The 26,729-nt window shown below is 38.7% G+C and overlaps 1 protein-coding gene across 2 annotated transcripts in view; it reads right to left on the reverse strand.

The window, feature by feature from the left end:
• UST (uronyl 2-sulfotransferase) overlaps positions 1-21,201 on the reverse strand; it is a 383,123-nt gene extending 361,922 nt beyond the window's left edge. Inside the window, exon 1 of one of the 2 annotated variants that reach the window (XM_020986581.2) lies at positions 20,403-21,198. In XM_020986581.2, coding sequence (XP_020842240.1) covers positions 20,403-20,652 — 250 coding nt within the window. In that variant the 5' untranslated portion in view covers positions 20,653-21,198. Of the gene's footprint in view, positions 1-20,402 lie in introns of both variants that reach the window. The other variant, XM_078155078.1, reaches the window with a different exon arrangement.
• Between the last annotated feature and the right edge of the window lie 5,528 nt (positions 21,202-26,729).

Here is a 26,729-nt window from a genome sequence, read left to right on the forward strand (position 1 = left end):
GTCTGTAAAACAAGTAAGTTCCCTACTTTATCAAGTATCAGAGTTTAAAACACAATACAACATTTTACATTAAATGAGGAGCTTTTGTACTATTTGTAAAAAGTCATGAAATCTCAGGAGCAGCAACAATCTAGGGCAATAATCTTTGTCCCTAACCCTGCCAGAATTAACCACCAAACTTCTGGGCTTTTGTGCCCAAGAAGCAGCTCCACTTGGAAGAGGAGCCAATCAACCCCGATCTGGAGCCACGTATTTGCTAGTCCTTCACGGGTGGGAAATGTGCAGCCTTGAGGCCACGCTTAGCCTTCTAGGACCTTGGGTGTGGCCTTTTGACTGAGTCCAAGTTTTACCAAAAACAATTCCTTTCATTAAGGGGATTTGTTCTGTGAAGTTTAGATTCAAAGGACTGGGCTTGAGGACCTAGAGGGCCACATGAGGCCTCCAAAGGTTCCCCACTCCTGTTAGGTTATTCACCTGTAATTAGGGGAAATGAGGTAACTGGGAATCAAAATCATAATACATTGGAGCTAGAGGAAAGATTGTTTTAATTCAACCATTTCATAAGAGAAAGTGTGGTACAAGAGAAAAAATGATCAATTTTTTGAATCCAAACCTGGATTCAAAACCTGGTCCTGCTGTTTCATACCTGTGTTACTTTGGGAAGTCACTTATACTTTCTGGGTCTCCATCTCCTTATCTGTAAAATGAGGTTTTCTAGTGCTCTTAATGGGGCAATCATGAATTTAAAAATATATCCCAATGTAACTGACTTCCTTTGTAATACTATATATTTTCTTTTATACAAACATTGTTCTGAGAGCTTCATCCATTTCACCAGACTGCCAAAGGGACCCCATTACACCAAGATATATCTCCAAAGTCTCTAAAGCTATGATGCTATGATTTTACAGATGAGGAAACTAGTGCATTAGGTACTAAGTAGTCATAGGAGACTTAGATTTCAGTCCTGATTGTCATTACCCAGCTACATGACTTCATGTAAATCACTTAGTTTGTCTTGTCCTCAGTTTCCTTATCTGTTAAATTAAGAATTTGTCCTAGATTATTTCTAAAGTCTCTAAAAACTTTAAAATTCTAGGATTCTAAAAAATGGAACTATTTGCTGTGGGATTTGATAAATACAGTATACTACTCCAGCTAGAATCAACCCAATTTCCTTATCCTGTCTGGAGTCGTTAGTTTATAAGTTCTGGTTGGCTTTTTAAAAATATTCTTACAAAATAAGAATTCTTGAGCTTTCTTGGCTGGAGGGCAGGGCCATGGGTTCCAGGTCCTCTATTCAAAGAAAGGGCTCAGCACAGTTTTCCTCCCCATTTCTTACCGGCTACATGGCTTTTGGGCTTCACTGGGGCTCTCCATCATGTCCTTGCACTGGGTACCTTCTCCCCCAGCCCCCTTTTCACTTTTCTTTTATATGTTGAATTCCCTCATTTGACTGTCAGCTCCTGGAAGGCAGGGACTTTCTTTGTTTTTATTTGTATTTTTATCCCCAACATTTAACACACTGTCTAGCACATAATAAGTGCTTAATAAATGCTTACTGACTGATTGACCTTTGGTAGTATGATGGAGCCTATGTACCACTTCTCAGAACAATATTTTTAAAAGCATAAAATAAAATAGTATAAATGAATTACAAATGAAAATAAAATATTACAAAATGGATTACAAATTAAACCAATCCTATTAAAATATAGTTATGAAAAAGATCTTTTTTAAGTTCATGGACCCCAGATTAAAAACCTCTGCACTAAAAGGACTCTTTCCCCCCCTGCATTTCTAGGCACAAAAGCTAAATAAATGTGCCAATAAATTACTATTCAGAACAAAGGCAAGTTCAAGAGTGTTCCCTAAATTCCCCACATGCAAATACTAGGATGTGGATTTGCATCAGCAAGGCCAAGTTTATGAGAAAAAATGAAATAAAATACTTCCTTTTATTTTAACAGCTATGATGATACTAGGAAAATATCTAATTTTTTTTAAAAAAATCATTTTTATAATAAATTTTAAATAAATTTTAAAAGTATAGTACCTTTTGTTATACATTAGAATAAATTGTTTAAGAGAGCTAGGGGTGAGAATAGAAAAAAAAAAGAATAATAAGAAAAAACAGGCTATGCATTATCTGTATTGGCAATGAAGCCATAAGAGCTAACTATTCTGGCAAAGCAAAGACCATACGAAATGTCTAGCTCTGCCTTAAGCAGGATGTGTAAGGACACTACTGTCTGGCAATGGATTCCAAAATACCTCTTTTAAATTTTGATTAAGTTGGGGAGATATGGGTATCAGTATGGAACTAGAAAGAAGAAAGAATGAGACATAGTATACTGACATGGATAGAGCACTAGACCAGGAGTCAGAGATCTGGGTTCTAGTCCAGCCTTCACCATAAAACAGATGTGTGATCTTGGGTAAGTCACTTGCTCTCTGTTTCTTCAACTGTAAAATATGGGGATTGAGACTCCAAGGTCCCTTCTAGCTCTACAATATGAATATAAGCAGAGTTAGGAAGATTGTTTTCAGAACTCTTTTATTTGGTTTAAGTGATTATCGTCCCCTGGTTTAAATCAGCTTTTCTTAGTGCCTTATTAACTTCAAGTACATATTTAAAAAATAATAATCCTAGAAATAAGAAGCATGATTTACTCTAGGCTCTGATAGTCTCCCAGGAACAGAAGCTAAGTAATTGAGCTGACATGTTAGCGACTTTACAAAATTATTAATAGTACTCCTGAAAATTTCCCCAATCTTAAATAATAATAGCCAGCATTTATGTAACATAGGTACTGTTAGTACTCCTATTTTACATATGAGGAAAGTGAGACAAATGTTCATTGACTTCCTATGGGGCCACAGTTATATTAAGTATCCAAGGGAGTACTTTAATTCAGGTCTTCATGAATCCAAGTCCAATCCTCAATCCTTTATGATAGGAATTTCAAATATTAATAAAAGGGACTTAAAGCACTTGAAAAAAATAATTAAAATTAGAAAATTAAGTAGCTACATATAAGGATCTTGTTTTCCACATTGACAAGCAAAGACCACTTAAGAATCCTATCTAAGTCATTTGGAAGTGAATTTTTTAAAATCTTGTTTGGCTTAATAAATTTGAGTTGTATGCTGGGTATTTTAACATGCTAACAAATTGTTCATTGTCTATATAGAAAAAAGATTATCTACTGGTCTGAATGTTATTTATACTTGGTAATGAATTGTCTATCAGAATTAGCTAGCTAAAGATTTTTTAAAACTGTCCACAAAAATAGAGGAATATTCTTATCATTTGAAAAAACTGTACATCTGGAAAACCAACTGAATGTTTCAGCTGATATATTTTTATTATAGATTTATTCATTCATTCCATAAACATTGATAATCAACCTTGTATGGGACTCTGTGGTAAGCACTATGGGAGACCCAAGCTAAATAAGAAGTAAGCCCTGCCCTCAGGGAGCTTAACATCTGGCAGATAAAATAAGAACCCTACACAAGCAACTGTAATGCAAGTTTGATGACCTAAAGTAAGTATGAAGGAAAAAAAATTTACCAAGAAAGTTCCAAAGAAGGAGAAATTACTTTTTCCTGGGGAGATAACAGAAGACTTCATGACGGTAGAAAATGGTATTTAAGACACTAAAAGGATGATTGCAAAACACATAGGTGGAAATGAGGAAAATGATGCTACAGATCATGTCTGTAAAAAAAAAAGGCATTTTGGCTTCCGTATAGAGTGATGAGTAATACCAAAGTTGGAGATAAGGTTACAAAGTTAAATTGAGGCAGAGAGAGCACTAAGTGCCTTGAATGCTTGCTTAAGGAGTTTATACAACAGTAGAAAATGAGGGATTGTTTATAGGTTTTGAGCAACATGGTAATTTGTGCTTTATGAAATTAATCTGATTGCAGTGTGCAGAAGGATTTGGAGGGGAAGATAGGAAGAGGGGAGATGAGTTAGAAGGATGTGCAATAGTAGGAGCAAGAAGTAATGTGCTTCTGATGGCAGTAGGAATAAATTGGAGGATGGCTATTAAGAGAGGTTATTTATTTTCCTTATTAAAATGGACTTTTTGCTACTTTATTTGTTGAGGTTTTGATGTTTTTAATTGACTTTAAATGGGATCATATTTTCTCACTAAAAAAGTCAAAATCTGTGAGTTCACATTCAGACATTTAAGTCGTGTACATTTCAAAATGGTAGTCAATGAATCCTATTGACTAAACATGCTCTGGTTTGCTAGAAAGAGTACTGGATTTGAACTCAGAGGACCTAGTTTCAAATGTAACTCTATTGCTTACTACCTACAGGGCTTTTGGCCAGATATTTTGCACCTTTGGGCTTCAATATCTTCATTAATAATAGTAACAGTAACAACAACAACAATAAACATTAATACAGCATTTTAAGGTTTATAAAGAGTTCTTTGGGCTGGATGTCCTCTAGAAGTCCTACCAACTCTAAGTCTATGATCATATGATACTTTTAAGCGTCAACAATATGCCAAACATCTTATCAAAGGTGCTTCTGTTTTTATGGATATACCAACATCCAAATTATGCAAATAAATTAGAGGGTAACTAATAAGATTCCTGCAGGAGACCTCATGCATTTAAGGATTTGTTTACAGTTTTACCCAAAACTGACGTACAGAAGCTACTTTGAAGTGAGTCACTGGAAATTATAGCTCAGTCATAAATGAAGATTAAGCATCTCTCAAACTAAAATGTGTCAGCAGGCAAATAGGATTCAATTCACAAAACCATATTCCTACACGACTTTTAATAAACAAATGTGTCATGCAAAGTAAAGTGCATTGGAATTAAGAACCCCCTCTCTACAAATTCAGTGCCAGCCAGAGGCAGATCGATCAGGAAAATTCAGGAAAAAAATATGATAGGAGAGACTAAGAAGAAAGGTAAAATTATGAAAGCAAGAAGAAAAGATATATATTTCAATATTCCTTTAATTCTGACTGGAGCAAAATTGTAAGCAATATGCTTTATGAGAGTGAGAAACATAAGTTATGAAAATATATTAAAGTAACCAATCATTCTGAGCAGGAAGCCAGAAATAACAGGAAGAAGCCAATCTGTACATATATCTGGCAAGATATCCTACTCTGCCACAATATAAATGAAACTTGAAGCCAACTAGCCTACCCAGCATCCAGAAGCAGTTTCCAGCCAACATAGAGTTTCTGCCAATGTAGGAAACACCTAACAACATACCTAAACACATACCGTATACAATTAAACTCTAGCCATCAACAGAAACATATTCTTTGCACTATGTAATGATCCAAAATGTATTCAGACATCAGCAGTAGAAAACAGTGCCTACCTTTCTGGAATATAAGAGAGCAGATCACCCTTGGAGCCAAGAACATGTAAGCTCATCTCATGCTTCTGGCACATACTATCTGTGTGATACCGGGTGAATTACATCACCTCTCAGTGCTCTAGATGACTCTCTAAGACTATAAATTGCAGAGAAGGGGACAGCTTACACTGGAAGAGAGGGTTTCCTGGGTCCACTCTCTATCCCCATATTTAGTATATGTGAAAAAAGCTTTTGAAGCAGTAAACTTATTAAAATTCATTTAACTTCCCAACTCAAAGATAATGATGATGTTCACAACTCTTCATGATCCAATTTGGGGTTTTCATGGCAAAGATACTGAAGTGGTTTACCATTTCCTTTTCAGTTCATTTTACAGATGAGGGAACCGATGCAAGCAGGACTAAGTGACTTGCCCAGGGTCACACAGCTAGTAATGTCTGAATCCAGACTTGAACTCAGGAAGATGAATCTTCCTGATTCTAAGCCCAGTGTTCTATCCATTTGCACAACCTAGCTGCCCTACTCAAATAATTTAACTATATTAAAATGTCAGCCTTCTAAAGACTTTGGAAGAGTGTTCAATAGGGAAAGTAGTAGTTTGAGTTTAAAAGGGCATTAGATGAGAAAATAAAATATAGTCCCATTTCTATTATCTGTTAAAAAAAGAAAATTTTGCTCTTTGGTCTTGCTTTTACTTTTTCAAATCCTCCTCTTTCTTACTAACCTATTAAATGGCTTCAGTATCATTCATTAGAGAAACACTTCTGCTAATCTCTCCACAAAGTACACAGAACATTTTCAGGAATGATAGGTATTAACCAAAAATTATGTAAACTGGTACAATGGTGAAGTCAACATTCTCCTCCCTTTGGACAGCTGTTCTGAGCAGAATCTCATCACTGAAACCATAAAAGGGTGACTATACCTCAGCTACCCTGCCAATCTGGCAGAGCTGGAGATGTGAGTGCCCAGGCACCCTAGTTAAACATCTCACTTACCTCTAAACTCGGCATTTCATTGGCTCCTAAACAAATTATCTCCTCTGCTGTTGAAGTGGTCATAATGACTTCCTCTCTGGGTAAATAAATGCTGCATGTGACTTTATACACATTTCCTACCAAACAGTTAGATATATGTTTCTGACACAAGTTCTGTAAAGTTGAATTAGGTCTACTATCATGTGTCTATTTTCTTTAGCATGCATATATGCTTCCAAGAAGATGAGTCAATTTCACCAGTTTTTACAGTCATTAAAAAAAAATCTGTCCAGAAGAATTTGCTTTATAAGCAAAATACCAATTACTTTTGTCAAGTATCTCTTACCAAGGCATGCAAAGCTTCTAGCACTGTAAGCAGGAACTTCTCACAGATGGGAAGAAGCAGCATAGAATAAACATTTCTTTTTGTTGTGGGTGGGCATGACAGGATAACTAAAATGATTTAAGAACTGTAAGTGTGCAGAAAGTGAGTTCCAGTGAGGGTGAGAAGTAGGGCTTAAATAACAGTATGGCTATAAGAAGGGAAGAACCTCTGAACACAGGTCCTGGGGTTACAGGGGTACCCTTAGAGATGTACTTTTAACCTAAAAATCACCTCAATTTGAGCAAGATAATACTAAGTTGCCTGTCTTCCTAGAGCACATATCCTAGATAGGAAAGAAAGTTTGTGTAGTATTGTTAAAGCTATTGACCATGAACTGCATGTGTTAATGGTGAGGAAATGAATGAAAATAATTTGAAGAAACAAAAAACAAAATTAAAATGCATTTCTAAGACTCAGATGGAAAATTGAAGGATTTCATGTGGACAGTAATTGTCATTGCATCTCCTACTTGAAGAGAGGGATTTAGGAAGGAAAAGAAGCCTATTGGAAGTGAATAACTGATTAAAAAATGTAAAAGAAAAGAACTGGTTTTTTTTAAGTTTTCTGTACCACTGCTTATAATAGTCAAATGAAAACTACCTGGCAAGAGACCTCCTCATGAGGACTAGGAAGCTACTGTGAGTATACAGAGTTCCTTAAAATGTAAGGAAGAGTACATAACCTCTAAATAGACATTATTTCATTTGATAGCCACGACAAAACTGTGAAATAGTGTATTTTTCCTCCATTTTACAGACAAGAAAACTATCAAATTAATTTTCCTTAAAAAGCAAATCTGACCAGGTCACATCTAGTCAATAAACTTTGCTAGCTCCCTATCAACTCTAGAATCAAATATAAAATCCTATATTTGGCATTCAAAACCTTTCACAACCTGTCTCCTCCAACTTTTCCAGTCATTTTATATTTCACATCCCTGACCTACTCAGCAATCCACTAACGTTGGCTTCCTTGCTGTTCCAAAAACAAGACATTCCATCTCCCCATTCCAGGTATTTTCACTAACTGTTCCTTCCCCCTCCCCTCCGCCATACCTATAACATTCTTCCTTCTCATCTCCTCCTTCTGGCTTTCCTGACTTCTTTCAAGTTTCAACTAAAACCCCATCTTCTACAGGAAGTCTTTCCCAATCCCTCTTCATTCTAGTGCCTTTTGTCTCTTGATTATCTCCAATTTATCCTGTGCATATCTTGTTTGCACATAGTTGTTTTCAAGTTGTCTTCTCTAGGTTGTGAGTTCCTTGAAAGGAGGACTTGTCTCCTGTCTTTCTTTGTATTCCCAGCACAATGCCTGGCACGTAATAGGTGCTGAAGAAATGCTTGGTGAACTGACTGGCCCAAGGTCACATACTAGCAAGTAGCACAGCTGTGATTTGAATGTTTGTCTTCCAAATCCAAGTCCAATATTCTCTGTCCTATGTCAGCCTGCTACAACATAAGCATTGGCATATCCTCAACAAATCTCATTCAACAGCATTTGTGGTTTAAAACTTTGAAGAAATATAGGAGGCAGCTAGGTGGCATTGTAGATAGAGTACCGGCCTTGGATTCAGGAGGACCTGAGTTCAAATCCAGCCTCAGACACATAACACTTACTAGCTGTGTGACCGTGGGCAAGTCACTTAACCCCACTGCCTAACCAAAAAAAAAAAACTTAGAAGAAATATAAGTTGCAGAACTGAGGCTCAAACTGAGTCTTCTGTTAATGTGTTTACAAATGTCTAAATTTTCACCTGTAAAGTGTCCTTTCTTTAGCAGGCTCAGCATTCAGCTCCACTCATTAAGTAGGTGGCAGAGACCAACAGAGCTGAACAGAAGAAATGGAATGTGCTGCTGTATCAGGAAGCAGGGAGAAAGATGAATCTCTCTCTCTCTCTCTCTCTCTCTCTCTCTCTCACACACACTCACACACACACACACACACACACACACACACACACACACACACACACACCCCTTTAAACTACCAAGGCATGGGTAGTCACTTTTGCCATAGACTAGTGCTAGTTCATGAGCTGACAGTTAGGAACCACTGATCCAGTAGAAACCATTAGAACATAAATTCCTTAAGGGCAGGGACCGTCCCATTTATGTCTGATTCCCCAGAACCTTGCTCAGTGCCTTGAACAAGGTACATACTTCAGAGATGTTTGTTGAACTAAACTGAGCCCTCTAGTTTTACAGATGAAGTAACTAAAGCTCAAAGATATTAAGTGTTTTACCCAAATAATACCAATAATAAGGACATTGGGTCAGGACTCAAACAAAGGCTTTCTGACTCCAGTCCTCTGCCCTTTGCACTAATCAATTAGGCATAAATATTTGTTTCGTGTTTCAATGTAGTATCTATAGTATCATTCCCTCATACTTCAACCCCTGGAGAAGCTAACTCGGGTTCAAAGCACCCACTCAAAATCACACCTCACAAGTTCCCATTGATAACACATTAATTCAAGGCAGAAACACCTTTTAATCAAATAGCATACAAATTACAAGTTGTATAACAAGAAAATAGCCTTCCCCCAATGCACAAATGGCTTACATTCTCCCATGTGTTGCTACGCTACTAGTTATAAAAAGGTAATCGGGTATGACCAGAGAACATGCATGAAAGGGCACACACTATGAACACTGGTGGCCAGGGAGTGTGTGTGTTGGGGCAAATCATACTTCTGACTCTGTAGAGTTGGTAGTATCCTCTAGTGGTAGAATCACACTGCTCTCTGCTAGGCATTATGATTCTACTAACCTTTGCCTAACTTCTGTTCACCATTGGCCATTGTTTCTGTGTACCAATCCTATTGCCTCTGTTGAGTGTCTCTGCTAGTCTCATTATCTCCTAGATGTTGGGTTTCAACTCTTAAGATCTATCTCCTGTTCTCTGCTCCAGCCTCCTGAGGTACAATGGCTAGAAGGCCTCTCACATTTTTGCAGTAAATAGCCACCACTATGAGTCACAACACCCACTAGGGGAGCCAACAAAATTTCCAAGACTAAGATCAAGACTTTTCTCTTTCTGTCTTTGATTGTGTTGTGCTGATTCAGGTTCTACAATCCCTGACAACTATCTGACTTTGCAAACAGAAAATTTCTGGTAACACCAGCTAAACTCCTGATTGTGACTTTGTTCTTAACCACATTTTAGGGACTCTACTAGATACTGCACACACACACACACACACACACACACACACATACACACACACACAGTGTGGAAGACTGGGGTGCTGAGAGTGACCTTGGTTACAAGATCCTTTTTGGCATTAAAAATATGAAGCTAGGTACCAGAACAAAAGTCTGCCTTTCGTACACATAAAGACATATACCCATTGTGGCTAGCCTCAAACCTTGATGATCTTACAGGAGTACTTATTTGGACTCAGTTTTGATCTATTGCTTGAAAACCCCTAAGGAAAGTATTTATGCATTTCAGGATTGAAAACCAAAAATTTTTATATGGATATCATCTTCATAATGGTAAAATTAATGATCTATGTCCAGCAACAATATATTTAAATTTTAGATATTCACAGCACAGAATTTGAGAGTTAGAAGGGGCCTCAGCTGCCATCTAGTCCACCCAAAAGGATTCTTTACTATAACTTTTGGCAAGTGGTCATTAGGCTGCCATTAGTATGGAAAACTACCATCTCTTGAAGCTGCTCTATTTGTTAGGAAGTTTTTTTCTGATATAAATTTGAAATTTGCTTCTTTGTGGTTTCTATACATTGCTCCTGATTTTGTTCTCAGGGCCAAACGGAGTAAGTCTACTCCTACTACATAATGGCCCTTCAAATATTTAGACGGTTATCAGCTCCCCTTGCTCTGACTTTTCTCTAAGCTAAATACCCTCAATTTTTCTACCAATATATTTCTATAATTTAAATAATGAAAATTCACTCTTTTAGTTTTTCACCTAATAGACTGTTTCTATAGATTTCTTCACTTTGTATTCTTCATATCACTTGGACTCACAACCCTTTGTTCTTGTCTTCCTGTAGACATTCTCTGGCTTATCAGAACTGAACACAAAATTCCAGACATGATCTGAACAGGGCAGACTCAAATGGTACAGTAGAAAAAGTGTGGTACTTGGAACCAGACAACCTGGATTCAAATTTTGCCTCTGTTACTTCCTATCTATATAGCCACAAGCAAGCAACAACCCTCTTTGCCTCTTTTTCCTCAATTGTAAAATGAGTGAGTTATATTAGATGACCTCAGAGCTATCTCCCATCACCAAATCTATTATGCTATGACCTTCATACTCCTGAAAGTTTTGCCTTTCTTAATGTAGCCCTTTTATCTGTCATATGACTGGTGACTCATATTGGGTTTATAATCCACTTCAGATCCCTTTTAAGAAAGCTGCTTTCTATGATTCTCCTATTTGTGCTTGTGAAGTTAACTTTTTCAAATGCAGATATAAATGTGTAAACCTATCTCCACTGAATTTCATTCTTTTACATCTAGCCAATGCTCTAGCCATAGGCTAAATTAAGTATTCATTTAAAATAGTTAATAAAGTTATAATTACTCAATCAAAGTGATAGCTAAAATTTTAGAGTGCATTAAGACTTAGAAAGTGCTTAACACATATTATCTCATTTTATCCCTACAATAACACTGAGAGATAGATGCTGTTATTATCCTCATTTTACAGATGAGGAAACTGACGCAGGCAGAGGCTTAGTAACTTTTATAGCTAGTAAATGTCAAAAGGCAGGATTCTAACTCAGATCTCCTTGACTCCAAGTCTAGCATTCTACATACTATACCACCTAGCTACCTGTAGCAATGATAATAATAAACAAATTAATAATTATTTAAAGTCATGGTATATAATTAGTTCAGTAACTTTCTCAGAGCATGTTTAAATACTGGTGAATTAAGACTTAATTTTAATGGCATTCCATTCCTGTGTCCTATGATAAAAATCTAGTCATTCTGTATCCCCTTTGGAATCATTAAATGCTACGCTCTCATTTTCCTAAGAAGCTTGAGGCCATATTTGAAATGTGATTTAATCTGACAGAAATCACTGCCTGAGTGAGGCACTGGACAAGGCTGAGAAATAAACTGTTATTCTTCTCCGTCCTAAACTATTTACTCTCAAGGTCAGGGTTAAGAGTAATGACAGGAAATAGGAAATGGGAAATTAACAACTCAAGATTTAAAATGAGTTTTGGCATTCAAATTACAGGTGGTGCTATGGAAATTTAGGTCTAAACTCCCTTAAGTGGTGAACCTTTAAACCTTGCACCAGGGCAAACAGATTCACATAATGCATGTAAGAATCAACGTAGAATACATTGATAGATGCTGAGGATGGGTCAGTGCAATGGAAGGGGAAAATCTGTGATCTGGGTTAGAGGAGAAAAGAGCAAGGCAAATCAGAGTTATACCAGTTCTGGCATAACCTTGCTTGATTCTTTATGGACAGGTTTCTTACTTCCTTCTTTTTTCATTGCAGCTTACGAGTTCTTTACACATAATGTGATTTTGTCGGATGACAGATAAAAATTGTGTCAGGAAATTAATTCATTCACCAAATGTTAACTGAATACCCATCACATTGGGTGCTATAGGGGAAAAAATTACATCCTTGCCCTTGAGGTGTTTACAATCTAATAAGGGCAATAAAATGTGGGCACAAATAGCTATGACACAAGGTAAAATGAGACATGGGAAGTCCAAATCACTGCTGGAGTTGAGACAAAAGATAATGATTTCAGTCATCAGCATAAAAGAAAGAGTTGTAATTGTGGAAATAGATGGGCTCTCTTAGAAAATTAGAGTTGAAAGGGACTTTAGACACCATCTATTTCAACCTCCCAGTTTCTTTGAAGGCAGCTGGGTAGCACAGTGGATAGAGTGCTGGGCCTGGAGTCAAGAAGACTCATCCCTCTGAGTTCAAATCTGGCCTCAGACACTTAGTAGCTGTGTGGCTGCAGGCAACCCTGTTTGCCTCAATTTCCTCATCTGTAACATGTGCCGGAGAAGGAAATGATAAAGCGCTCCAGTATCTTTGCCAAAAAAAACAAAAACAAATGGGGTCACAAAGAGTCAGATACAGCTAAGCAACACCAGCAGTGGCAAATCAGACACAATTAAACAGCAGCAGCAGCAGCAGCAGCTGCTACTTTTCTTGAAATGAAGAAGCTGTACTAAATACATATCTAGCCATTGTGATGAATGGAAACTTACAAATCATTCACAGGATCAGAGATTTATAGTTAGATGGGAACATTAAGATCATCTGCTTCCACTTCCTCATTTTACAGATAAGAAAACCCAAACTGATGGCACTGTATGTGCTGTATGTAACTAGTTGGCATCCTCCCGACTTTTTTTTTCTACCTCCTATGGAGCCTCTGCTTGCTGTATCTGTATATACCCAAATACTCAGCCTACTGAAAATGAATTCATTTCAGGAGCCTCTTTGAAAAACATGTAATTGTAATAGTAACAATCACTTATTCCAGTTCTTCTGAATATAGTGTTGCAAAGTGAAATCTACAGAAACAGTCTATTTGATCAAAAACTTCAAATGAATCATGCGTGAATTTTAATTATATGAAAACGCTCAAGATCTGTTTTTCCATATTCTCAACTATAGCCTTCATAAAGGGCCTTACGTATTTTTTTTCCTACTCTGTTCATCTACTCCGTTGTTGTTGGCAAATCTGAAGGCGTTGTATATGCATATTAACGATGTCTTGGAGACAGAATGGTACAGTAGAAAGAGTCAAAGTTTGTGGTTCAGTTTTTTTTTTCAGTCATGGCTAACTTTTTGTGATCCCATTCAGGGTTTTCTTGGCAAAGATACTGGAGTGGTTTGCCATTTCCTCTTCCAGCTCATTTTACAAATGAGGAAACAGAGGCAGAGTTAAGTGACTTGCCCAAGGCCACATAGCTAGTAAGTGTCTGAGGCCAGACTTGAAAGAAGAAAGAGGAATCTTTCTGACACCAGGCCTGTCACTCTATCCACCTCACCACCTAGCTGTTGAGTCAGACCCCAATTCAGATCCTAACTCTGATGTTTACTGCCTACATAACTTTGGGCAAGTCGCTTAACCTCAGTGTCTTCATTTATAATATGAGACAGTTGGATCAAATGACTTCTGAGGTCACTTCTAGCTCTGTAATCCTATCACCTGCCCTTAAGAATTGGTTGTACTCAATACCCAGCAGACATTAATTCTGTAATTTTCAAGACTTCTATAAAATAGGTAAGACTCTTTATCACCCGCTCCCATTTTATAAGAAATAAGGAAATGAGAAACAAATCATAAAGTACCATGTCTGACCTAAATGCACAGACCCAACAATTTGTTTTTTAAACATGCCAAGTAAACTAGGATTCAAATACAAGACATGGGCATTCTTTTGAAGGGGTCCCTCCCATCAATTAGTTATTATTATTTTTAAACGCATGTTGATGACTTACTGCCTAGAAGAGAAAAGAAAGGGGGCAAGAGAGATCAAAGGTCAAGGAAGAATAAAAGCAATTACATGAAGGGGAATCAGAAAGAGCAAACATGAAACAATTAGAACAATATGTGCAATATGATGCTCCCTTTTCCAGTATTCCAAGGACAGTCAAAAGAAAATACCACTTCTGTGGTACTTTATGAATTTCTATAGCATTCTTATGTCTACAATTAATATTTTGAGCACTAATATTAGCAAGATTTTCAGTCTATTATTATTCTCATTTCTAACATACTTAAGGCTTACTGGATATCATTGGTGCTTGAGTTGAGTTTGTATAATGAAAAATAGGCCTAAGAAAACAGAATTGCTCATGGCCAATTCTGACATATAATAAAGAACAAAAATTACAAAGAAATCTATCTGAGATTTCCCCTACTATAAACTCATTCATCATATCTCTCATTCCTCCACACCAGTGTTTCTTTTTCAATTATACATCATTGACATGAACACAGCTGGAGGGCAAGCTACTGTTGCTAATAATTCAGCTTCTACGGGAGAAATAAAAGGTGCTGTTTCTTTTAGGACACAAAAAATAATTGTTTCAATTTTATCATCTCAGAAATAAGCTCTGCAGTGTATTAAATCTGGACTGATGGCAAAGACCAAGGTCCAAGAAGAGGGGTAGTATCCAGATGATTAACTTTAAATTAAATGTCTCAATACAGTTATATTAACATGCATTTAATTGTAAATTAACTATATCTAATTGTAAATGAAATATATTAACACATTTTAAAGCTATCCTTACAAAGAGGACCTTATACTCCAACCAATGAATATTACAAACATTTTTCAAGTATGATATTTTTCACCATTCAAAGTAGTATTTGTTTTCTTGTTGGAAGGCCCCTACTGTTGCATTTCACTCTCTGACCTTGCTTGAATATAATACCACCATATCCATTTCCAACACCACTGTATTTAAAAGACAAAGGCTTTTCTTTTATCACATAAAGAATTTCTTCATAATTTCAGCTTTTTCTGCCCTTTATTACCTAGATTACTCTTTGGTCTCCAAAGCACTCCATTAAAAACCGTGTGGGTGTAGTGAAAAGAAAACTGGAGAAATCAACAGTGTGTGGCCTTCAAAAGATTATGCCTATTCTCTGGATCCCTTTTTCCTCAGCTGTAAAATGGTGGTGTGTGGGTGTGTGTGTGTGTGTGTGTGTGTAGGGTTACTAGATAATATTTAAGCTTGCTCACAATTCTAAAGTTCTATGATCTAAGAATCTGGATTTGGAGATATGGACAAATATTTTCTAATAAAGCCTGACGTCTATATTTGTGCATTTTCCTTTAAACAAAACTTGGGTGTTCGAATCTTGCCAATTTAATGATATCATTTAAGGTATGTTTTTTAAAAAATGTAATTGGTTTGACTCAACATTGTCGCTGCCACAATAATAATTAGGTCAGTTTTTTTATATGAACAAAAATACGGTAATGTTATGAGCTTAACGGTAAGCTTTCCGTTTTAGATAGTTCACATTAAAGAATTAAAAAGAAAATATGTAATTTTGACACATCAACTGCATTCAGTAAAAACAAATTTAATTTACAGAAAGGCAAATTAGGCATCTAAAGCAGATGATAGTTAAAGCATGCCAGTCATCTAAAATCAGTAGTAAGCCATCTGGCTAACTATACTTATTTCAATATAATGAATCTTACACAAAGATTTTTACATTTTTGTAGCTCATGCATAATAAAGCTAGCAGCAAAAAGACTGAGACATCATAAACCATTCTGGAGGAAACTTCATTTGTGGTTTCTTATCAATATGTTTAAATCCTTTCTATGTGCTACATTTACCATATACTTCATAGATGTGCCTTCCCTCTCCTATTTGGGGAAAGACTGTCAAAAAGAATTTTCTCTGTATGTTCCTCCCAAGCTCTTTTCTACTTTGAAACAGCAAATGCTGCCAACAGAAACTTCTTTAAGAAAACTGCATTAAAAAAAAAAAAGATCTTGCCTAGACAGCTACTGGCTGGGGTAGAGGGAAAGAAACTTGTTAGTACTTTACTGCCTCCCCCTTTATCCTCCTTCAACACCTAGTGCCTTGCACGCAGTCTCCCTCTAGCTTTCCTTCCCTTCTACTTGCCCTGGGGAAGGGAGGGGGTAAAGGATAGGACAGCAGGGAAAGGTGTAGAATTGTCATCTTTGTTTTTCAATGCCTCTCCTTACCTGTGGGACATCTGCAATGGGGAGAAACCTAATCCTTCCTCCCTTGGACCAAATATTCTGAAGTCTGAAACCTGATGCTTGAAATGATAATAAAAATAATGTACTTCTATTCAGAGAAAATATACATACATTATCTTATTTGATCTTTACATATACCTTTATATTTTTCACCTGTACCGTCACTCTATTATTCCATTTGTTTCTCTAGAAACCCTGGGAGGTGGAACATTACTATCCCCATTTTACAGATTAAAACAAACAAAACAAAAAGTCACAGATTAGATGATTTGCCCATGATCACAAATGTAAATTTGAGCACAATCTTAAAAATTAGCTCCCTCTCCTCCTCTCTTTCCTTCATTTTTTTTTCTGTTTTCTTGGATATGAGTGAAACCTTCCTCAAAGTATGTTTTTTCTCTCTAATGAGAAATTGCCAAAGAAAAACTGTCAAGGGATTTAGATAATTTTAGTAAACGGGGGAGACATCTCAAAGATGAAGAAAGGTAGCCGAATGAAGCAGAGAATCAGAGTTCAACCAATATTCATTATTAGAAACATTATTAGATGACCAAATTTGGCCCTAAAGAGAACTGTATACTATGCACCATTCCCTCTTCATTGCAGAGCTAGAGGTCTCCGAGTTTAAGACATTGAACATAGTATCAGATATGGTCTGAGTATTGGTTGGCTTTGCTGAATTGTCTTCCTCCTTTTTAAAATCTTTGTTGCAAGGAAAGTCTTGCTGGTTAAGTAAAGAGGAATAATATATTTTGAAATAAATGAAACACAAAAATAACTAGCATCAATAAAAAGCATTATTATAAGAAATAGTAGTATTGGTAATAATCTTACTATAATACTATGGGATATTTTTAAATAAACATCCTATCAGGTAAGGTAGTTGAAATGAAACATCATTTAATGGGAAAAAAAAAAATTGTGAGGCAGCTGGGTAGCACAGTGCATAGAGGTGCTGGCCTTGGAGTCAGGAGGACCTGAGTTCAAATCCAACCTCAAACATTTGACACTTACTAGCTGTGTGACCCTCTGCAAGTCACTTAACCTCATTGCCTAGCCACCCCCAAAAATAAAATAAATTGCACCCCAACTAACAATAGAGAAAGGTATCTGCCCAGAAATTGTCCAACTGGAGAAACTGAGACAACATTTGCCAACTACAAATTTTGGTTTTATGGAACAATAACAACAACAACAACAAAAAACTCAGACTCTGAAATGATGTAATGGAGGAGCCATGATTTAAGAGGTCATATTGTAATCATTTGGGTATATTTTTGGAGCTCTTGAAAACCACAAATTCATATTTCCCTCTAATCACTTTATTATGTGTTAAGTCATATTTACAATAACGCTGAATAAATTTGGCTCAAGATATATTGTTGTGGTCCCTGTCAGTATCAGTTTTTTTTAAACCTCCAAGCCCTCCTAAATTGGAAACTTAATTATAAGTTAGCAAATTACAACACCAATCTGCACCGTAGGATTCCTAATCTTTTGGGTGAATAATACTGTTGTCAATTCACTTTGCCCAATTCAATTGTTCCTACTAACTACTCCCAACTAATTCCTACTAACCACCCCAGTTTCAGATTTAATTCCTTCACATATTGAAAGACGTTGTTAAAATATTTACATGATAATTTTGTTGTATATTTGAATGGAATAGCAGGATGTGCATAGATTTGCAATTTTGCTACAAGCATCTTTATTGTACTACATAATGGAAATGCTTGTTTTAGTCCATAAAATAAAAACAAAACTTAAAAAAGATATTGTTGCTACAAAATAATAGCTGTCAGCATTTCATGTCATATGTCAATTTTACTTTATTCTCATAAGCACTTTTTTGCTGTAGAAGGATTTCTGCAGTTACAATGGTTCTTGATCTTGAGTCAAAATAATGAAATTTGGGGCCTGAAAGAGTCTCTAGGAGAAGTCATCTGGTGCCAAGTCTTCATTTAACAGGTGAAACCACTGAGGAGCAGAGAAGTTAAATAATTTGGCTATGCTACATAACTAGTTCATGATGGCAGAGACAGGACTGGAAGTCCCTTGACTCAAAGTTCAGTACTCTTCCTTCACATTCTCTTTAATAGAGTTTTACTTTTCTTTAAATTTCCATTCTTACTCATCTTTTACCAAATTCTTGGGAGAAAGACCTTTAAGGCTCAACAACACTTCACCATTTTAGCGAGCTTAGCAGTGATTGTTGATAAAAGGACTGGATAGGAGCAAACTGGAATCCCCAAAGCTTTTCAAAACTAGAACTTAAAACTCGGAATTAACTGAGATTTATCTCGGACCTGAGGTAACACTCCTAGTTCCTCCATACTTTTATGGGGTTGCTAATCAAGAATGTAATATGGAATCCTAGCTGCACAGCTGTCTATGAAGCTGCCCTAAACACTTTAAAGGCACCTCATTATCATGGTGTTCTTACCGAAAGAACAGCAGTTTTTTACAATATGAATTTCCATAAGCAAGACATTCAACATTTCTCTTTCATTATATTTAGTAATGGGCTACAATGAATGGTTAGTAAAATGATGTACCTAATATCCGGCTGGTTATTTTGTTTCCCCTCCTCCCTTCCCAAACAGGACTCTGCTCTATACGTGTTCCTTTTACTCAGAATGAATGTAGAAGGAAGTGGAAACGGGGAGTAGAGGGTAACCAAGGAAGTTAAGTCAGCTAGGACATTTTGGTTACTTCAGGTCAGATTTTTGCTTAGGCTTTCCCATTATGTTTCCCCAGACCATCAGTCATCACACTGAATGTCTTGCTTTGCTCGGATTTATCACTGTCCTGAGTTTACTAGAAGCTAGAGCTCTCACAGCTTCCTCCTCCCCTCAGCCCAACCTCCTCTGGCCACATACTTTACTAGAGACTCACATTCCTCCCTTGCACCAGTCCAGGGGAAGAATTGAGCACCACTGGAGCACTGAACCGTCCCCGACAAACTGACAAGAGAAGGCAGGACTGGGCAAAGGCGCAGCGTGGGAGGCTGAGCCTGTGGAAGGAAGCTGCGAGGGCAAACACACTATTTAAAAAAAAAAAAGCTCTTTTCCTTTTTCAGAAATCTTTTTCCTCATGGACCAAGGCTGCTCTTAAAACGACCAAAAAATTGTCTTGTGACATAGTGAAAATGATCCAGGACAAAACAAAGTCAAAGCTGCAACTGACGAAGCAGACTCACGCTCTATTGGCCGGGGGCTACGTCCTCTGGAAGCCCTAAAAATAATATAATGAAGTAAAATAAAAATGCACTCCCCAGGCGTTGTCAGTTTTAGCCTGTCAAATTAGCTGATGGGAAGGAGAAGGATGTCCAAACAGTGCGAGAGCAAGACCCGGCGGCGGTAAATTGCAACCGCAGCTGAACAAGGACTGGAATCCAACCTGTAAACTGCATTCACACAGCCCGGCTGGGTGGGGGGTGACTGAGGGCGGGGTGGGGACGGAGGGTAGGCAGTGAGACTGAAATGCAGAGAACGCGCAAACTAGACAGCAGAGAGTGGGCTTGAAACACACACACACACACACACACACACACACACACACACACTCACTCACTAGATCCAAACAATGTGAAGGCGGAATCCACCCTCCTTCCCTGCACAACCTGGCCACGAACACACTGCCTGCGCTCCAGTTTGTGGGTGGGGAAGGGTTCGCTGTTCACTACTCCCTCCCTCCTACCCGGCACAGTCAACCCAAACCACCTCCACCCTTCTCACCCTCAGGGAGGAACAGCTGTAGAAGAGGAAGTCCCAGGGCCGGTTGCTATGGCATATTGATGCTCTTTGGTTTTCACACCTGGCGAGCTTTAGAAGGAGGGGTGTAAGAGTTAGGAGAAGGGGCAGTCATCCCTGTTGCACCCCATTCACAGTCCCCTTCCTTTCTCTTTCTAACTTTCTCAATCCAGTGCCCCCTCTCCCCTTCCTTACCCAAGTACTGCCGCAGGTCGAGCAGGAAGCGAGGGGGTCCCCCGTTGAGCTGATAGAAGAGGGATCCCAGGCAGAAGACGAAAAGGGTGGCCATGCAGAAACCGTAATCCCGGAGGGAGAAGCGCAGGAAAGGCAGCAAGGAGCCGGGGCGTTTCCAGCTGCCCGGCCCGGGAGGGGCTCCCCCCTGGGGGGCCACATGGGTCCAGGGGTCGGTGCTGCTGTGGTGCTGCTGCTGCTGCTTCTTCTTCATCGCCTGCTCCGCCGCCTCAAACAGCCTGCCCCTGCCAGGAAAGGGTCACCCATCCGCCTGCGAAGAGGAGAGCTTCGGCTGGGAGGCTGCACATGGGGAAAGACAGGACAAGGCGCACGGGGAGGGAAGCACTGAAGGAGGGAGGCCAGGGAAGCTAGGGAACCGCTGAAGTTTGCTGGTGCTACTCAGGAGACTTTCCTCTCCATCGCTGCTGCCGCGGCCGCCGCCGCCTTCCCTGCCAAAAGTGTCCCTGCACACTCAGGCTCCGGGGCGCTGCTGCCTTCCTGCCGAGGCTCCTCCGCTCCGTCCTGGGCGCCGAGTTCCAGATCGTCTTTTCTGGCCGGGTCGCTCTGCTCCCTGGCCCGCTGACTCCTATCCCCAGCCCCAGCCCCCAGGGCTCGCCTCTAGCGCCAGCGCCAGTGGGTGCCCCCCTGCTTTGTGTCGAGTTCAGCGTGTTTTGTCCCCGTTCAGGCTCCTCTGAAGAACGGCAGGGAAGAACAGGAGGCGGACACCATCTCCCTCGCTCCACCTCCTTTGACAGGGGTTTTCCTTCTCCTCCTCCTCCTCCTCCTCCTCCTCCTCCTCTTCCACCTCCCCTCCTCTCCCTTCTCGCCCTCTCTCCTCTCTCAGCTTGTGTCTCAAGGCTTCGTTTCGGTGTCACATTACTGCCTTGGAGCAGGGGAGGGGGGACGTGGTTTTTCCGCTAGTAGGAAGAAAGTTTCTCGGGTTTGGGTTTTGTTGTTGTTGTTAGTCCCCCACCCCCACCCCACCCCTTCCTTTCCCCCTTCTCTTCTCTCTGATCTTGGTTACTGCGCCACCAGCGACCTCTTGGGGGCTCTGCTGACTTCCCTCTCATAAACCGTCTTGAGGAGTAAGGGCCGCAACTTCAAAGAGAAAAAAAAGGATGTTTTTCAAACCCAAGAAATTCATTCTCTTGCCTGTTGCCTGCGAGTGGCCTAAAAGCTTGAAGATAGGATACCAGAGATGAAAGAAGACTTGGTTACTGGGATGGAGAGAAGAAAAGATAGTCAAGGATTCTTGTCTGTAGTTAAAGAGCATCCTGTAGGGGGTACAGGTCATGAGGTCTCACTGGCAATTCCACGAAGGAAGGGAGATGAAAGAGGAAAAGAAAGGAATTAAAGGAGAGAATATCCTGTTCTTATTTTCCTCGAACACTTCCTATCCCCCTCCCCCTTCTCGGTCTTGGTATAGCTCATCCGCCATTCAGGGACAAATGGGAAAGGGAAGTACCTTGCTCAAGCATGCGGAAGGAAAGGGAAAAAAGAAGCCCATGCATTCCCGGCTGTCAAAAACATGCACCCCTATTTCTCCATCCATCTCCTTTCTCCCTAGGAGAAGGGAAAGACAATAGTAAAGAAAACAATGGGAGCTGCTACACCAGAAAGTCCATTCAAGATAGACCACTTAACTAAGAGTCATTTTCCTTCAAGGAGAAAGAGAAATGAGTTTGATGACATAGAGACAGAAATCCTGCAAACCTAGACACATCAAATTAGGAAGTCCTTCATGAAGAGATCATTTTCAGATCATCGCAGGTTCAAGTGAGCCCTTTTGGTTCATAATTTGGAAGATAAGAAGACAAGCTACATGGTCATAAATAGATAGGTACTTCTTTAGCTCATACAATGTACAAATATAAGCTTCTGCTTTCAGCCTCCTTTCCAATCAGTTTTCCAATCTGCTTTGTTCATTGTGGCAGAGATATAGTTAATGATTTCATATGTACCCTGGGGAGGTAGCATGTTTGATGGAAAGAACAACTGACATAGGAGTCAGGAGCAGTAGCCAGGGAGGGACACTCTGGCCCAGAAAGTTACAGCTATGATTTATGGGGCCATAGGGAAATAGATCAACACACTCCATTCAAGAAAAATGACAGTTAGGCCACCTTTTGCATGTAGTCATCACTGAAAATATGTTTCAACTGAGTCATGTCTACAGTACATCTCTTCATTGTTCTTTGGGTCACCTGAAACTGATTCTTTAAATATTGTGGTGTTCCAAGATTCATAACTATACAGCACCACTGGACATTTATGTCAGAAAGATGAATTGTTGTGCTAAGGAGAAACTTGGGATCAGTAAAAGCATTGTGTGATTTCCCAGATGCAATTCAAATTGTTCTCTCCCTCCTATTTTTCTCTGAGCTCAATTCACTGTCTATATGCAGTGCCTAACCCATATTTCTTTACTTATGCTCTAACTTGATAGTCTAGTCATCCAACTGCATCTTAAAGTCTCAACAAAAGGAAATGTTCCTTTAATACTCCCTCTGACTTCCCTTGCTCAACTCATACAACCACTGGACAATTGGGTCCCAGAGGGGTGGCAGTTACTACTTTCAGGATTCTAATGGTAATCCTTTTTTGGTGGTTATTCTCCCAAATACTAGCTCATGAGCCCCCACCAGTGTGTCTCCCCTTAGCAATCAGCTGATAAATTCAATTCTGTAGCATAGTTATGCAATCAAATGGCATAGTAAGAATGGTAATTACAAATCACTTCACCCAGCACCAAGGGCATTTTTTCCCATAAATACATCCAGGTTCCAAAAGCATGTCAGAGTGGGCAGGAATCCAAAGTAGAATGGTAATGAAGCATATGGATAGGGGACCCACAATGCCAAGGCAATGTATAATTCCCAAACTGTAGGACCTGGATGTCCTGTCTCTTGCTAGAGGGTCCTCACAATGTTTGCTACAAGTCACTCTGCTATTCAGTTAAACTGGATTCACAGGGGACAGTGTCTCTGCTGGACTGGTAGTTCATCTGAGCTAGTTCCACCTAGGGCATTATGTCTCTACTGAATGGGCCAATCTGCTGCTACACAAAGCTGATCAGATCACTCAGTGGCTGTATCGGCTTCTGACCAAAGCTCCAACCCTGCTAGACCAGGCTGGGCAGAAGCTACCTGGATGAGCAAAGAAGATGGCTTGGCTCTGTGTTGATACATTGATCTGTTGGTCTCCTGGGCAATCATTTTCTGTCTTTAAATCACTGGCCAGGCTAGGGGGTACTGTCCTCTGAGGCTTGACACCTCCAGCAAGAGATTGGAGGAGACTTGACTCTTTGAAAAATTCTTCCTTACTCAAAAGACTCCTTTCTCCATAAACTATTCCATATTCTCTTAGGGTAAGTAGTCTTTTTTCTCCCCAATCATACTATTTGGGAATCTTATGGTAGATGAGGGGCTAGGGACTGCTTTGTGAATACAGGCTATGCCTGGATACATGTTCATTGTCTTGCTGTCCTCTTCACAAGCAATTAAGATATGCAAGCCACCTAACCTTTCTAGGATGGGAAATGTCTATTTTGCATTACCTTCCAAAAGTCTCAGTCTTTTAGCCTCAGTAAACTTTCACTTTTGCTGAAGTCTCCAGGGGCACACCCCTTTCCATTCATTCATTTATTTTCTTCCAATCCAATATGGATTTATGGCTAATTTCTTTTGAATGATCATGGATAATAGTATTAATACTAATAATAACATCTATTTATATACCACTTTGTCATTCTCAAATAACTGTATATATATATATATATACATATACATATATATATACATATACATATATATATACACATATACATATATGCATACATACACACATAAACATATGTATATGTAATCTCATTTGATTCTCACAAGGACCCTTTAAGGTATTATCATTAATTTCATTTTACATATGAGCAAATATAGCTCAGAGAGAATAAAATTATTTGCCCAGGGTCACACAGCTTGTTTTAGAGGCAGGATTTAAATCTAGGTTCTTCTGGCTTAAAGGCCAATACTCTTTTTACTACCCAATGGAGACCCTATAATCTTCTGGTTTTTGATTCAATCAAAACTGTATCATTCATGAATAGGAACATCCAGAAGATATCACTATCTATAATAAAAGTTCTTATACTTTCTAGTGCCATGGCCCAGGTGAATCCCATAGACCCCTTCTCAATGTTTTTAAATAATTGAAGGAAATGTCAAATTTCAGTTAGAAGTTAATAAAAATCAAGTTGCAATTTTTTACCATTCAAGTTTATGAGCATCTAGCAATTAGAACTGTTCAAAAGTACATAGAAGTTAGTGAGTTTCCCCTTACTGGAAGCCTATAAAAATCATCACCAAATGATGATATTTTGAATGCTATTCACATTTTGGGTGTGGGTGGTATAAGATTATCTCTGAGATCCTTTCTAAATATGAAATCCTCTGAGTCTATGAGGGAATACACCTGAGAAAATGAAGGTAGTCCAAACTATGATCTAAAAGCAGAAGTAGAATCCTACACCAATGTCAAAGAATTTCACAGAGATGATCAGTCCAGAGGGCTAGACAAAGACTCATGAAAAGCAATATAGTGCAGGTATGAATTCTGGAGAGTTGAAAGAGTTGTGAGAGTTCTATAAGAAACAAGGTCAGAAAAGTTCTATTAAGGCAAAAGCACCTTGCTGGATAATAGTTTGCCCCATATTACTTCTCTACCCTATATAGTCTTTTGTGGGTTTCTCCCCAGCCCTTTTTTCCTTCTATATGTACTACTCATGATTTTATATTGTTCCAATCCATTCAGGGAATTTTACATCATCCCAGACCACATAATTTGTCCTTCCCTTATGAGACTAAGACACAGGCAAACTAATCAAAATTAAATCTAGATTGTTAAGGAAGGAAGAGGAGGTAGGAAGGGGAGTAAGTGAGAAGTTACAAAAGCATGCCCCAATATTTCACTCCAATTTCTGTCAAAAAGACTCAAAATCCAGAGCCTATTTTCTATGACAAGTTTTGACCTAGTGTTAGCGGGATTGAGGCTGCCCTGATTATTCTCTGGGATGGGATGGTTGTTTGTTCCTACAGTTTTTTTGCTACCCTTCAAAAGTGCTTTGCAAAGCCTGGACAATTTTTCTGTCAGCAGATGGAGGAGGTGTGTGGCATGCCCATCAAGAGACTAATGCCATCATTAGTTGCTAGGAGAGTTGGAGAGGGAAGAATTTGGGTGTTACACCAGTTTCAACATGTGCCATAGGTCATAATACAAAGCAATGACATTTAGAATGATGAAAGCACTAGCTTAACATTTTTAATTGACAAGGGCTTTAGGGAAGAAGAATTGAAATGGTTTTAAGATTCAACTCCAGAGCCATTGAGCTAGACAATGAAAATTGCTTGAGGATGTGATTTTAAGGCTTTTCCTTCTAATCTCAACTAACATGGCACCTTCTGTGAATCACATGTTATAAAATATATGGAAAATATTAGGACACTATTCCAAAATAACCAATTAGAAGGTCAGCAATAACATGGTAAGTAGGATAAAGAAATAGGCTACTCAATACAAAGTTCAGTTATAAATATTTTCTTTTCTCAGATTTTATTTCAACACTGGATTTTCAAGAACTGTGGCATTGCTGTGGCTATTTTCCATGGCTGGGAAGCTTAATAAAGACAAAGCTAGAATAAAAACCATCAGACATATAACCAGGCCTAGTCACTTATTAGCTGTGTGACCTCATCTTCAGTTTCTTCAACTATAAAATGGGGATACTGAAAGTTAAAGTACCTATTTCAAACAGCTGTTGTAATCATTCTATAGCATAACATGTGGAAGTGCTTTGTGAACTAGAAAATGGTGAATGTTATTTTCATCATATCCAGCAGCAGGTAAAGAGTGTCAAAGTCTATTCTTCTCCCAACATATATCAATTAAACCCTTCTTATAGTGTCCCCCAAAATAAACAGCTTTCCTCATGACTCTGTATTTAGTCAAAAGCCATTATGACCAACTAGATAAGTGTCATAGTTTGTGTGTTTGTTTATTTGGGTTTTTTTAGAGCTAGAAATTATTTTAAAGGTCATTTAGTCGAGGGTTTCTCAAACTTTTTCCACAGCAACCCCTTTTCTGTGGTATTGCGTGGCATGAAGGCACGTGCAGTGCAAAGTGCACATGCGTTGTTTTCAGAGCCAAAGCTGCAGTGAAGTTGCCTGATGCAACATGAGCAAGTGCTGGTAGAAACACCTCAGATTCATTATGTGTTTGATTTTTAATTAATTTTTGGTT

This window comes from Phascolarctos cinereus, unplaced genomic scaffold (genome assembly GCF_003287225.1).
Source record: "Phascolarctos cinereus isolate Bilbo 61053 unplaced genomic scaffold, phaCin_HiC Scaffold_5;HRSCAF=322, whole genome shotgun sequence".
Lineage (NCBI taxonomy): Eukaryota > Metazoa > Chordata > Mammalia > Diprotodontia > Phascolarctidae > Phascolarctos > Phascolarctos cinereus.